Source organism: Oncorhynchus clarkii, chromosome 26, assembly GCF_045791955.1.
Source record: "Oncorhynchus clarkii lewisi isolate Uvic-CL-2024 chromosome 26, UVic_Ocla_1.0, whole genome shotgun sequence".
Classification (NCBI taxonomy): domain Eukaryota; kingdom Metazoa; phylum Chordata; class Actinopteri; order Salmoniformes; family Salmonidae; genus Oncorhynchus; species Oncorhynchus clarkii.
The window spans coordinates 15,696,806-15,711,257 of record NC_092172.1 but is presented as its reverse complement, the minus strand read 5'-3'; the positions used below and the strand labels follow the sequence as shown (position 1 = coordinate 15,711,257).

The 14,452-nt window shown below is 45.8% G+C and overlaps 1 protein-coding gene across 3 annotated transcripts in view; it reads right to left on the bottom strand.

Annotated features, from left to right (window-relative positions):
* Nucleotides 1-167: 167 nt before the first annotated feature.
* Nucleotides 168-14,452, bottom strand: part of LOC139385068 (AT-rich interactive domain-containing protein 3B-like) — a 59,861-nt gene continuing 45,576 nt past the window's right edge. The window contains exons 5-10 of one of the 3 annotated variants that reach the window (XM_071130114.1): nt 8,771-8,954; nt 6,745-6,998; nt 5,028-5,303; nt 4,323-4,364; nt 4,128-4,220; nt 168-4,020 (exon numbers count right to left, since the gene is read on the bottom strand). In XM_071130114.1, coding sequence (XP_070986215.1) covers nt 3,836-4,020; nt 4,128-4,220; nt 4,323-4,364; nt 5,028-5,303; nt 6,745-6,998; nt 8,771-8,954 — 1,034 coding nt within the window. In that variant the 3' untranslated portion in view covers nt 168-3,835. Of the gene's footprint in view, nt 4,021-4,127; nt 4,365-5,027; nt 5,304-6,744; nt 6,999-8,770; nt 8,955-14,452 lie in introns of all 3 variants that reach the window. The other 2 variants (XM_071130115.1, XR_011628909.1) reach the window with 2 other exon arrangements.

Here is a 14,452-nt window from a genome sequence, read left to right as displayed (position 1 = left end):
CACGCTCTCCGCAGCCGATGTAAGTAAGACTTTTAAACAGATCAACATTCACAAGGCCACAGGGCCAGACGGATTACCAGTACGTGTACTGCGAGCAAGCGCTGACCAACTGGCAAGTGGAAGGAAATTCAAGCCACACTTCACAAAAACCACACACACAGATAAGATATAAAGTAAAACTTTATCATGACATACAAGTTTAAAGCCCTGAGAACCATATCTTTATATTACTAATGTGAACAAAACTGAATGTCAAAATCACTTTGGAAAAGTGCTCCTCTTTTAAATACAATCAGCACAAACCAGTTTTACAAGCATTTACGTTGTCCCAATTTTGTTTTAATCAAAAGAGAAAACTATAATATCATTACCATGTCCATAATAATAATAATAATAATAATAATAATAACAGTACAAAAATATGCACAAACCTCACAGATTTATATACGGAGCATTGTACAAGCCAAAAACAACATAGAATTGATAAATGAGGTATTCAATAACCACTTGCATATGCACTTGTATTACACAGATCAGGTTAGATTTAAATAATAAAAAATCTAATAAAATCCAAACCATCCAGGGACAAGGTTCTGCAGACTTTCAACTTCACAGTTTTTTGAGTGATGTGACCTTGCCTGCAACTGATGACAAAAATCAAAAAGCGACAAAAACCGAACCAGTCTAAAATAGCATTTAGCAAGTCAGTAGAGACAGATTTTGGGTCGTCCAAGATTTGGATGTGTCCCTCAGTATACATGCCAATTGCATAACTTCAATATCAAATGCAACAATGACAGCAGCCCAATGCCCCGAGGTAAGAGGTAGGGGGTCTTCAAGAGCTCTCTCACACACACACACCAACAATTGTAGCCCACATAAGCCTGAGCTGTAAACTGAATTCCCAGTAAATGTGGTTCTAACTTGTTTCCCACCCTTGTCATGGTGTGGTTTTAGAGAACAGCACCACCTGCAGTCTCCTACATGGCATTACATGGTTGTTACACACCCTCCTCTACCATATTCTGAACTTGCTCTCACACTCATACACACACTCCCCCTCTCTCATGCAAAGGCTGTAAGGATACACTGTCAGACAGTCATTGACTAGACTGATTGGAAAAAAACAGCAATGTCCGTTTCTAAAACGAGAGAAACGAAAAAGGGTTTTTGTGACACCACCTAAGTGATCAAGCTAATTCGGTCCATCAGAAGAAGAAAAATCGACACAAATAAATAGCATACCTTGGTTTTGAAACCAATAACATGATTTATGAATGCCTTAATGCCTGACTTAATTCATAAAGATCATGGAAATAGTTTATTCTTCAAAGGATTAAGCTTGAAGATAAAACAGTCATTCCTAGCAGAGTCCTGAAAGGTTCACTGTTCTCTCACAGCTGATTTTAAGGCAGCAACTACATCTTTCACCTTAATTAAATGTGGACATACTATTTCATCACGAATGCAGGTGTCTCTTTAGTCATTGTATATGTGTTGTGGTGGTCCTGTAATCCTGGTCTGTGGTCTGCACCGCAAAAAGTCCACAAAAGCCAACAAATAACAGCTAAAACACAGCTTACTAAAAGCAACAAGGCTGCCCACCTCAGAGATTACAGGAGATCAGGGGTGAAATGTTTAGAAACAGTTAAATGCCTCACAGATAATGCTAGAAATTAATTTCATTCAAATCATGTTCTATTAAAAATGCAGAGTAATTACCTGAACAGTTTGAGAATGGAAATACTGTAACTGTGGATGTGTCTGAGAAATTTGGGAGGCCTGAACTTTGAATTGAGACAGAAACCAGTTGTCAAAAGAGCTACCCTTTCTGTCTTATTCAATGTAGAGATTAGGCCAAAGGGCCTTGTGTGTCATGCACTGTTCACTGCAGCATAACTCACTGAGGTATATCCCTGGTATGTCAGGTGATGGGTGCCCGTGCCAGGCAGAACCATACCGGGCCCAAGACTCAATCACAGGTAGGCAAATGTCTGATTAAGAAGCTAAGGAAAGCAACATGACCAGAGCTGACAACTTTAACAGTATGGACTATAGAAGATGGGCTAGCATAGAACCCATTCTTTACTCCACTGTATCCTACCTACTGGTTCAGCTAGCCTATTCAGCTAACCCACAGCAGCTAGCCCATAACAGCCTGGGCAGGAGACAGGGCTAGTCTTTGGTATTCAGCTGTGCAACGGCCAGAGGCTACCACACAGCAGAGGATTACGGTGTAAAATACTGGCCACCTGATTGTACACATGCAGAGCAATACTCTTAAATAGGTTTTGTCTCATAAAATGCAGTATGAAGTAAACCAAACAAATACAGAAAAAACCGGAGGAGAGCAAGCCCATCCCAGTTCAGCTTGGTATAATAATGTGTCCCCAAGAAAACCCAGTAGTCAAGTCTACGTATGTAGTCCAGCATTCGGGAGGGGTCCACTCCTGTGGACCGTTGCTCGTTGCAGGGACTCAAACCACCAGGACAAGTCACGCTGGCTTTCAGCAATGAGGTATGTAGTGTACGTCTCCTTCTAGAGAGTCTGAGGTATTTCTTTGAAGACAGTCTGTTAGACTTGCGCATTCTTTCGGTGGAATCCTTTTTTAAATGACAAAGCGAGTCCATAATAAGAGACTTCACTATGCTTCCTGAGAAAGGGCCCTCTCCCACACGGAGAGGTGAATATGAGGTTTGCAAAGGTCTGTGGTTAGAACACTTCAGGTCTGGTCTGCCAGTGTTGGAGGAAAACCATTGATGGGTGATTTGTCTCTCCTCTCTGTTGAATTGAACTAGGGACACACACTGATCCCAGAGCAGGGACTAGAACACCTTCACTACCTTTCTGATTATTAGATAGATCCGGGGCGGTGAGCTTGGGGCTTGCTAGTCCTAAACAGATAGACGGATCAGTCAGTTCTTATGACCTCATACCGTGTGTGAAAAAATATCCAAAGCTAATTCTGATCCTCAAAGCCCTTTAGACACATTGCCCATCAGTTTCTTGTGTTAGATTGAAGATTAAGAACATCATTCCAAATAGGCTGAATGAGGGGGTGACTCCCTGGTATTGATTGTGGGAGTGACTACTGTATATGAGGTATTACATGGCGATCTGTAGGATCAATAAAGTAGTGCACTCAGAAGCAAAAAGGCTACGGCCCGTCGTCATGGCAACTCGAGCGTTGTGATAGGGTTACTGTATGAATGCGTAGGAGGTGTGCTGAGGTGAGTGAGGTTCCGTTGTGAAATTCCCAGAAATTCCCCTGATTTCAACAAGATCAAAAAGGATACAAAAATAAAGTTAATTCAGGTGAAGTATACTACAGTTCCTGAGGTAAAGATACCACTGCAGGTTACTTGATTTGAGGTATGTGAAAAGATAACTAAAAAAATTGTATTAATAATAATAATAATAATAATATTAATTCGAAAAAACTAAAATCAAAAAAACAAAAAGCCAACAAACAAACAAAATAAAACTCTTCAAGTTCAGTTGTGAACACCTGTCAGTGGGTTTTGGCTGAGCTCTGATTGTGTTTAGCATGTGTTTGGGATAAGAGTGTCTGTGTGCTGGGTGTCTGTGAAATGCATGTGTGTATGTGTACATGTGTGTAGAATGCATAGGTGTGTGTGTGTTCATGTTCTCTTGAGATGTAATTGGGTGTGTGAATTGTGTATTCATAAACGGGTAGCCAAGGTTGACAGGAGCAATGAGGTATTTGTTGTGCACCAGTTTCTTTTTTTCTTATCGATTTATCAATGTACTGTATTCATGCTAGGCCTCGGTGTTGATGAAAAGCCTAGAGAGTGGGTTGTAGGGCGGCCTGAGCTAAGGGGAGCCACTGGTGGAGGGCTCGGCTGAGCAAGGCCCCTTGGAAGAAGAGGAAGAGCTGGGACTGTGGCTGTGGGCAGAGGTGGTGAACCCAAACCCAGCGCTGGGTCCAGCAGGGGGCACGGTTGCTGCAGTGGACACGCTAGTCCCTGGTGCACCTGACTTCTGTGCAAACAGGGTTCCTACAGGACAGAAGGACAAACAGAATATTACAGCAAGATAAACAACACAACCAAATCCGTTTATTTCTTACACGCACGCACGCACGCGCACACACACACACACACACCTGAATAGAGTGTGCCGTTGACCTCCACAGACACACTGATGCTAGCAGATCCATTGGTGGAGATGCTCAGAGCCATGTCCTGCTGCTTCTCATCTGGAAAGAACGAGAAAGAGGAAGTGTAAACCAGTGTGGGCAGAAAGCAGAAGCAGGTACTGTACAATAGCATGCAGTAGGTGAGAATTGGGTGTCACGAACATTTCCTTGTGGGTGTCTTGCAGCATACATCTGCATAACCCACTGAGGAGAGAGAAACACAATCATGTCACAGTGACCCCAGGAAAACCCAGGAAAACATTCTGCACTTCCCCTCTCAAAGCTTTTCTTGTGTAGCAGTCATAATGCGTTGATTGTACTCGCACACACACATTCAACACCCATACAGGCTGAACCTCTACTGTGTGTGTGTGTGTGTGTGTGTGTGTGTGTGAGAGAGAGAGACATGGGGAATAACCAGCATGTGATAACATTAAGGCACCAAACAAAGCATGTGTTATGACGTATATACAAACAGCCAGAGGCTGAGCTGAAGAGACACAGGTCAGTGAGTCAGCTAGTAGAGTGGGCTGAAAGCCTTTATCTCTGTTGTACAGTGACCGCTGCGTTGCCTTTATAATGGCTTCTAAATGTCATCCTCCTCTATCTCACGGGGGAGCGGAGGGAATCTGGTGTAGGCTGTGCGTTTTTTCTTGGTGCTCAGAGAGTCAGGCATTGAGGGAGCTTCAGTGTACATCACTAGTGTACTTAAATGTATGCGTTTCCTTGAGAAAATGATTACTAGTGCATATCAGGCAATTACTCCAATCTTGAAAACGTATGGAATGTACTGCATGTGTCGGATACAAACTGACTATCATATGTAACTGTATAGAGTGCCCAGGGGGAGTCAGCCTGGGCACGTACCTCTAGCGGTGGTGCTGTTGCCCAGGCGCAGGTTCATGGGGACCTGGGAGGCCATGGCAAGCAGGTTGTGTTGGAAGGCCTGCTGCATCAGACGCTGCTGCTGCTGCTCCTCTGCCAGGCGTGCCATCTTCCTCTCAGGGCCCTCGCCAGTCTCCAGCTTCTCCCTCAGCTGCTCCAGAGTGGCAGCCCGCGCCAGCCCTGCCACCTGCTGCTGCCCCAGCGACAGGGACATGGAGGTACCACGAGCCGCTGCCATCAAGGAGGGGGTGACCTCTTCTAAAGAGAGGCAGGGTAGGAGAGGTAGGATATGTTACTTTCATGGAAACAAAAATGAGAATAATTTCAGTATTGTAAAATATGAAGAAAATATTTGATAAAATGACAATTTAACGTGGTAAAATGAGGCCAACGAAAGGGAGGGAGATCTGTTGAAACAATAACTACCTCTTTTAGAGAAAGAAAAAAAAACACTGCAATTATGTGGGCAGTATTTTCTGTAACTGAGCAGCATTCCAATAACATCAAAGGTAAGATCAGATAAGAAAAACAGGTAATGGTAGTGATCCAGCCAGATCCTATTGATGAGGACAGACAGCTGTAATCCAGGCTGGCCGTAAAGTGTCCTGCTGTCTGTGGGAAACATGTTATTAATCAGTAGTAAATGGTTAAGAGACAGTGAACAGCCCAGGGTCAAACCCTCAGTCACACTCAGACGCTTTGATCACAAAGGGAGTGCATAGCACATTGATCGTCACACAATCTACAGTACAATACACACTGGAGAACAGTGGAGGCTGCTGAGGGGAGGACGGCTCATAATAATGGCTGGAATGAATGGAATGGCATCAAACACATGGAAACCACATGTTCTGTACTTTTACCCCTTTTTCTTCCCAATATCGTGGTCTCCAATTGGTAACTACAGTCTTGTCCCATCGCTGCAACTCCCGTATGGACTCAGGAGAGGCGAAGGCCGAGAGCCATGCGTCCTCCGAAACACAACCCTGCCAAGCCGCACTGCTTCTTGACTGCCAGGCGCACCAATATGCCGGCTCATGGGTCTCCCAGTCACTGCCGGCTGTGACACAGCCTGGGATCGAACCCAGGTCTGTAGTGATGCCTCAAGCACCGCCTTAGACCGCTGCGCCACTTGGGTGGTGGAAACCATGTGTTTGATGTATTTGATACCATTCCACTTATTCCGCTCCAGCCATTTCCACGAGCCCGTCCTCCCCAATTAAGGGGTCACCAACCTCCTGTGCTGCAGATATTACATAACACAAAGCCTGGGTGTAAAGTGTGTAAAGTACAAAATACTTCTGTAAATGGCCATTAAGAAATCAGAGCATTTCTTCTTGTAATACTTGTACTGTACATAATGTCTGACTCTACAGTCTGTAGGCTGTGGTGTCTAATCCTATCCAGACAGTGAAAGAAAATGATCCTGTAGTTCCTAACCATTGCGACAGAGAGCGCTAAGGCACTATGGATATTTGTTGAGGGTTGCGCTCCGATCAGTCCGATGCGCAACTCTCACTTCTATCTTATTTGAACCCAATAGAGAGCATGGTCTTACTTTTCCTTTTGTCAAGATGCCTACTGTGTGTTTAGGCTATATCTTAATTCCAGTATTTATTTGAATTCATTATTTATTTTCCAATCGTAATCCTTAATTTCCAGTTGTTTATTGAGAAGTTGCTGATCCTTTAATAGTCACCTTTTTTGAGAGAGTGGACGGGTGACGCCAGCAGGCCGTTGAGGCTCCCAGCGGCTCCGGCACCCAGTGCAGACAGGTGCATCTTGGGAGGGGAGAGGATGTGAGGGGCTGTGCTGGGGGAGAAGCGGAAGAGGCTGCTGCTGTAGCTGGGGCGACGGCCCTCCCGGCGGTTACTGTCGATGGCCGCCTGAAGCTCGCCTGGCGAACTTAGACCTTTCCTCTCACACTCAAAGGGATACAGGTACTTCATGTACCTGAATGAGACAAACATTAAGATATAAGATAATATATGCAATTTAGCAGACCAAAGCGACTTACAGTCATGCGTGAATACATGGGTCTTCAGATCAGAGTACACACACACACATTATATATGCAAACGTATGTGTACACCCCTTCAAGTTAGTGGATTTGGCCATTTCAGCCACACCCGTGGCTGACAGGTCTATAAAATCTAGCACACAGCCACACAATCTCTATAGACAAACATTGGCAGTAGAATGGCCTTACTGAAGAGCTCAGTGACTTTCAACGTGGCACCGTCATAGGATGCCACCTTTCCAACAAGTCAGTTCGCCAAATTTTTGCCCAGTTAGAGCTGCCCCGGTCAAAGGAAAGTGCTGTTATTGTGAAGTGGAAACGTCTAGGAGCAACACAACTTGTGTGGCCGCAAAGTTGCAGGCCACACAAGCTCACAGAAAGAGTCCGCTGAGTGCTGAAGCACGTAGTGGGGTTGCAACATTCACTACCAAGTTGCAAAATGCCTTTGGAAGCAACGTCATCACAAGAACGTTGGGAGCTTCATTAAACCGATTTCCATAGCCAAGCAGCCGCACCCAAGCCTAAGATCACCATGAGAAAAGCCAAGAATTGGCTGGAGTGGTGTAAAGCTCGCCGCCAATGGACTCTGGAGCAGTGGAAACGTGTTCTCTGGTGTGATGAATCACGCGTCACCATCTGGCAGTCTGAAATCTTAACGCTACAGCATACAATGACAATCTAGACAATTCTGTGCTTCCAACAGTTGGGGAAGGCCCTTTCCTGTTCCAACATGACAATCCCCCTGTGCACAAAACATAAATGGTTTGTCAAGATCAGTGTGGAAGATCTTGACTGGCCTGCACAGAGACCTGACCTCAACTCCATCGAACACCTCTGGGATGAATTCGAACGCCGACAGCAAGCCAGGCCTAATCGTCCAACATCAGTGCCCGAACTCACTAATGCTCGTGGCTGAATGGAAGCAAGTCCCCGCAGCAATGTTCCAACATCTACTGGAAAGCCTTCCCAGAAGAGTGGAGGGCGGGGACCAACTCCATGTTAATGCTCATGACTTTGGAATGAGATGTTCGACGAGCAGGTGTCCACATACTTTTGTTCAGGTAGTGTAGATGCAGTGGCAGAGAGGTCAAAGTGTTACCTAACAGAGACCATGGTATGTAACAGCCTGTGAGCGTGCAGTAGCAGCAGCAGCATGGGTATTTTTCCACCCCATAAAAATGTATAAAAGTGAAGAGCATAATAGAGAGAGAGAACACTGAGGATCAATATGGAGTGAAGAGCACTATCCATTAGATAAGACCAGTGGACCGTTGCTGCTGGAGAGAACAGGCAGGCTGAGTAGGCTAGCATTAAAAATACATAAAAGGTTCATTAAGGCTCTCTGGTATACAGGCAGTAGTATAGAGAGCTAAAGCCCTACACGGGCTTACAGAACGCAGAGCGCTCGCCCCTCAGTGAAAGCCCACCTCAATTGCTGTGAACTCTGACCCAAATCACATCACAAAATCTACTGGATCAATGGGCTCCTCACACGTGTGATGTAATGGCTGGAGGATGGAATGCAGCGCGAGAGAAGGTGAGTAGTTAAGAGGGATGTACACACACACACACACACACACACACACACACACACGGTCAGGATGAATGGACACATGCAAACAGACACACACATAGACGTCATAGAAAGAGACACAGATCATAGGGACACACGACTAAGCAGAATGGGGTAGAGAGAGAGACTTACTGTGTGCGGAGGGTGAAGGCAGCAGAGGTGATAGAGGTGGGCAGGCTGAGGCCCTTGGTGATCTCTCTCCAGATCTTCTTGTTGATGACCTCCACCAGGCCGCCCTTCTCTGTCACCAGCTTGTAAAGCATGTACAGGTCCAGAACCTGCTTGGCCATGATGGGGATGCGGTTCACTGGAGTCCCTGAAGGTAGAACCACACGCATCAATATGGATCCAAGTATCCTGTTGACGTTACATTGCTGATGGAGCTGGAATGGTGTGGGTGAGGAGGCTTGTTGCACGTTTTAACAACCTGAAAACAACCTAAACTGTTTATTTTTTTTTTTTAAACTCTATATTGTCATAGCACTGTAACATGCTTCGAACAGTTCATGAAAGTACATTTTCACCCCCCATGGTTTGCTGAAACAAATAGACAGGTGATATCGTTACTGCCCTCGGTGACAGAGGCCCATAACTCAGAGAGACGGTTGAATTAGACTGGTAAATGTAAACACATCGGTATAAAATGACAAAGAGAACATATTAGCCAAGTTAAGGCAAAAACAGCTTGACCTGGAAAGAGGGATTTGCAAACAACAAAGTGAACCTGCTCCAGACTTTTGATACAGATGCATTAATCTGGTTAACAGCTTATCTGCAGTAAAGCGTGTAGAAAGTGTGTGTGTCGGGGGGGAGGGAGGGAGGGGCTGGGAGGTGTAGCCTAGCCCTGGCCTAATGTGCACCAGCATCAAAAAAGTGCTACTCTCCAGCCCCGATAGGGGTTGTAGGTCTGCTAATCCTTGGGCGGGGTGGGGGGCATGTTTAGCCCGGTATAATGAAGCTTATTTAGAGGATTGTGGAGAGTAAATCCACACCCCTCGGCTGTTAGCTGTTGTGCCAGTGCTGCCTGGGGCCTGGTGCTGAGTGGCTGCTGGGCAGAGAGGACAGACAGCCTGAAGCCAGGTCAGCTTTGTGGCACGGTGGTTAATAGCAGCCAATCCTCCCAGCCTCCGCAGGCTGCTAGCAGCTCTAACCTGGAATAAGACCCATTAATGTTTTTTTTAAATAGCAATGTGATCAGGCCAGGAGAGGAGATAAGCCCTGGTCCTGATTCAATGTCTCAAGTTAGCAGCAGACAGTCAGTCCAGTCCTCCGAGGCACAGGTTGTCTTTAATTAAACCATTAGAATCATTGGCTCTGACTGGAGGACACATGGGCTAGCTTGTGTAAGTGTTGCTAGCTAACTCTGAGGCGGGGTGTAGTTGTAGAGGCATTACCTCTCATCTCATGTCAGAGAGGAACGTGTGTTAGAAAACACTGCAGACCCTTACGACTAAAGCCTATATACAGTAGACCATCAACAAAGCCAGCGGTAACTACTAAGCTAGGAAATCAAAATCTGAAGTCTCAGCTTTTCCCAGAATTCCACATTCTGATTTCAAGAGACAATTAAGACTCCAAAACAGAAAGTACTTTTGCCAAAATAGCCACGTTCTATAGTACAGTAGTAGTAGTTGGAGTAGTAGTAGTAGTAATAATAAATAAAACAAATCTGAAAGGAGAAAGACATTTCACAAAACTAGGGTACAATGTACACAAAACATAAAATTAACTACAGATTGTACATGGCCGCTATGACATAATATCAGTTTCCTGTAAGATTAAGGAAGTGCCAACAGCCAGCCATGTGTCCGGAGTCCTGTCTCTCTGTGTGGTGGATGAGATGACATCAGGCAGGATGTTTGATTAGCACAGAGAGCATAGTGTCACTACCACCAGCCACCACACAGCCCAGCACAAAGAGAGAACAGAGAGAGAGACACAGAGACACAGAGAGACAGACACAGAGAGACACAGAGACAGAGACAGACAGAGAGAGAGAGAGAGAGGCCGGGTAGAGGGTAGATAGATCAGGAGCCAGTAGCCCTGCGCTTCCAGAACATACAGCCTATCAAAAGCAGCAGGAATGTGGTGTAAAAAGGCCAGCCTGAGCCCTGGTCAGGCCACAGTTATTTAATGCAGCGCTGCAAGGACATCAATCCTGCATCAAACAATTAGTACAACTGCAGGGGTCAAAGGTTGGCCAGGGGTTATTGATGTCTGAATTAAAGTGCAGGTCAGCAGGAAGCCGTTTTCATACACAGCCAGCCGTATGTCCCCCTGGACAATGAGGCCAGAACAGATAAGCACAATAGACCTGACCTGCACTGACAACCCAGCATTTAGGCTTTAATTCACACCAATGCCTCTATTCCATTCCAGGAGAGTAATATCAATGTCAGGAAGAGGACCATCAGGAAGCGATGTATAGAAAGAAGTGAATCAGTATTTTGAATTTAGACAATAGATTTATACTCTGAATTTGTAATAAATACAAACACTACAATAAACCTAACGGTACAATAAACCTAACGGTACAGAATCAAATGAACACGTTTCAACAGGATCTGCTGAAATGTGAGCAAACTGCAACAACCCATTTACAAATATGATTAAATTACCTAATTAACCAAAGCCCCTTCAGCTGGGCTGGAGGAGATAGAGAAACATTAGTGAGAACTAACAACCCACCAGTCTTTGGTGAGAAACATCTGCTCCAGCTCTTTTAGGCCTGTGGGCACAATCACTTTAAACACCTCATGTTTAATCTGGGAAACCCAACCCCCGAGTCAGTCGATGTAGAAATGAGTAGCAGAGCAGAGTAGCCATGATAGCAGGCCACAGAACAGCTGAAGCATTAGCTCAAGCTAGCGTTAATGTTGGCCACTATTGGCTGCTTTCCCTCAAAGGGCAGCAGGGATTTGTCCACAGCAGCACCGAAACAATTTGTAATTGGCTACAGGCTTCACCTCCCATCGTCCTTTGCCCTGGACTGATTTTCCCCCTGGGACAGGGCCATCAGGAGGCAAGTGATTAATGGCTGTGGAGGTCAGGGGTCATGGTGGTGGGAAGTGCTGTGGTGGTGAAGGCTCCCTGAGCCACTCCCTAACTCCTTCCTCCAGTCGCGGTACTTCCAGTGTTCAGACAGGGCCAGGGCCCAACAGAGAAAGGCCCCCAGGAGGAGGGCGTTACAGTACAGTAATTGAGGTATTATTTTCAGTAGTGAGCACAGTCCAGCTTAGAAGACATTATGCTGGATAGAGAACAAGACCGAAAGAGAGACTGAGACCAGCCTACTGCAGTCTGAACCAGTCAAATCATTGAGTCACAGTTCCAGGATTGAAAAAACACACCAATGAGACTGGTGTTGAAGCATCCCCTCGTCACATGATAGGTTTAACCCCCTTCACCATCCACACTGCTCCCTACAGTTCCAAGGATGCGTTCCATCTCTGTGAGACAAAAAACAAGGTCATTACAGGATGATCCCTGACCAATTATTTTGTAAAACAGCTGTCTGCTGTTCTATAATAAATAAATTATATATAGCTGATTTCACATTACTGGCACTCCAGCTGACAGGGGCTGGGGAGAAGAGACAGGAAATGCATTTTTTACAGAATGTGCTGCCACGAGGTGTGGGGTTTCACTACCACCCTGCTCCACCTCTTCGGAAGTGAGGGAGGAGGAAAAGAGGAAGGAAAGAGAGGATGGAGAGAGGTGAGAGAGAGACAAGGACAGGCAGGAGCACATTTATAAGCCCATCATTATCTAAAGGATATATTGCTTTCTGTGGACCCCCCCATGCTCTGAGAGAGGGAAGGAGCGGATGAGGTGGATGGGACAGCCAGCTGGATAAAGCCTGGATTACTGCTATAAAAAAAGGTGTCAGCCAAAACACAAATGGCCTCTGCCTCATGTCAGTGTCTGAGTCCTTTCAGATGATCACCCTCCCCCCCAAACCCCTTTGGATCCCAACCCACCACCAGCAATATCCAAGATTAGACCAAACAAGGGCCTGCAGCTCCCCACCACTGTTCTGCCTCTCTGTCTCAGACCCACTACAGTCCACAAGCAGCCCTTACTGCTCCTGCTGGATGTTTAGTTTACCCAGGGACCCAAGGCCATTTGGTTTACGTGTTCATATGTCGAGCCTGGTATTGTCAGGGCCTGCTATGCTGCTGCTGGAGCAGCGTTGGTTTGATTTTTAATGCCGTGCCGAGGGACATAGAAGGTAAAGTCCAACGATGGTATGGAATTCTTCAGCTATCTTTAGTCTGGGGAGAGCCATTCATATGCATCACATGACTGACCAATTCAGATCAAGTGGTACGGTACACGTACGTGGACACACAGCAGCCAACCAGCCCTCCTATCTATAGCGAGAGTTAAGATCACCCCCTATATATGTAGGAGGCCAATAACACCAGGCAGGCAGGGATATAAAAGCACAGCTGGGAGGGGGGGGGGGGGGGGGTAGTGTCTCATGACAAACCATGAAAAATAAATAAACCCCACAACAAACATTTGAGGAGTAAATTACAAAGAGACCTTCCATTATATGTTAAACTCAGTACACAACATGTAAATCACTAGATTGAGGCCTGGGAACGAGAGCCTTTTTTATTTATAGGACAAATCCTTTGATACATCAAGTCTCGTCAATGATAAAAGAACAACAGTAACAACTCACGGAGTAGACCGTGATCTGGCTGCAGTCCAAAATGGGGACGGTAATCTCTCTCTCCTTGGGAACAATTAGTTCAGTAAGAAGATCAGCGATAAAGGGGTGAGAGAAGGAGCAAGAGAGAGAGAAACCCGACTCCCTCCTCTCGGGTCATAAAGATGGGTCACAAAGATGGGTCACCTGGTGAATTGTGGGAGGGGGATTGAAAGGGCGGAATGTGGATAGCGTGAAAAGTGAGACTGTAACCCAAATCCCTTTGGTCCCTCGAGGCCAAGCGGGGTCTGGCTTGGACTACTGGCTGACTGGACTATAATCAAGAGTGCATCAGATAAAGAGGTAAACATGGCCCGGTAGACGGAAGACATCTAGCCCTGATCTCAAATCCCTCAATCTCAACCGGAGATCTACACTTTTACATTTGTATTCAGTTTCAGTAGTCTAATAGCCAAATTGCACTGGCGGGTAAATCTCTGTCAATTATTTATTTTTTTAAAGCTTGATGAAATTTGACATGATGAGCACATTACTAGACGGCTTTTTGATCTCCACTGTGCTTCTACGTTTACTCTCCCCGTCAAAATATGAAACGTCATCATTCTCGTCTGAGGTAATCAAGTGAGACAGGTCTGAAATCAGCTGCTCCTCAAATAACAATAGAGCAGTGACCACAGAGGCACAGAGGTGGTCAACTAGAACAGGGCTAGTTTAGAGGGCAGGTAGGGGACAGAAACCTCTCCGCCGACAGGTGGACCATTGACAGGGTCTCAGTGGACCTCTGCTCCCCCCACTCCTCACTTTATTTCATAGATAACTGCTCCCAATCAATGGACACCCAGATTGACAGATAAAGCCATCAGCTGGCGAGCCTCATTTGGAGCCCAGCAAGAGATGATCAATACAGGAGCATCAGCTGCTGTGGATTGGGGATAGCATAGGGTCTGGAGGAGAGGAAACCAGGCACCCCTCACAACTCAATACAAAACCCTCTCTATGGTAACTGCTGATTGGAACATTGAGCTGGAATGGAACAGTCTATGTACGTGGACCATAGTAGCGTGGGCTGACATTGTAACCTAGAGAAAGCAATAAAAAGGTGTAGGATCGATACTGTACCACTGACTGTGTGCGTA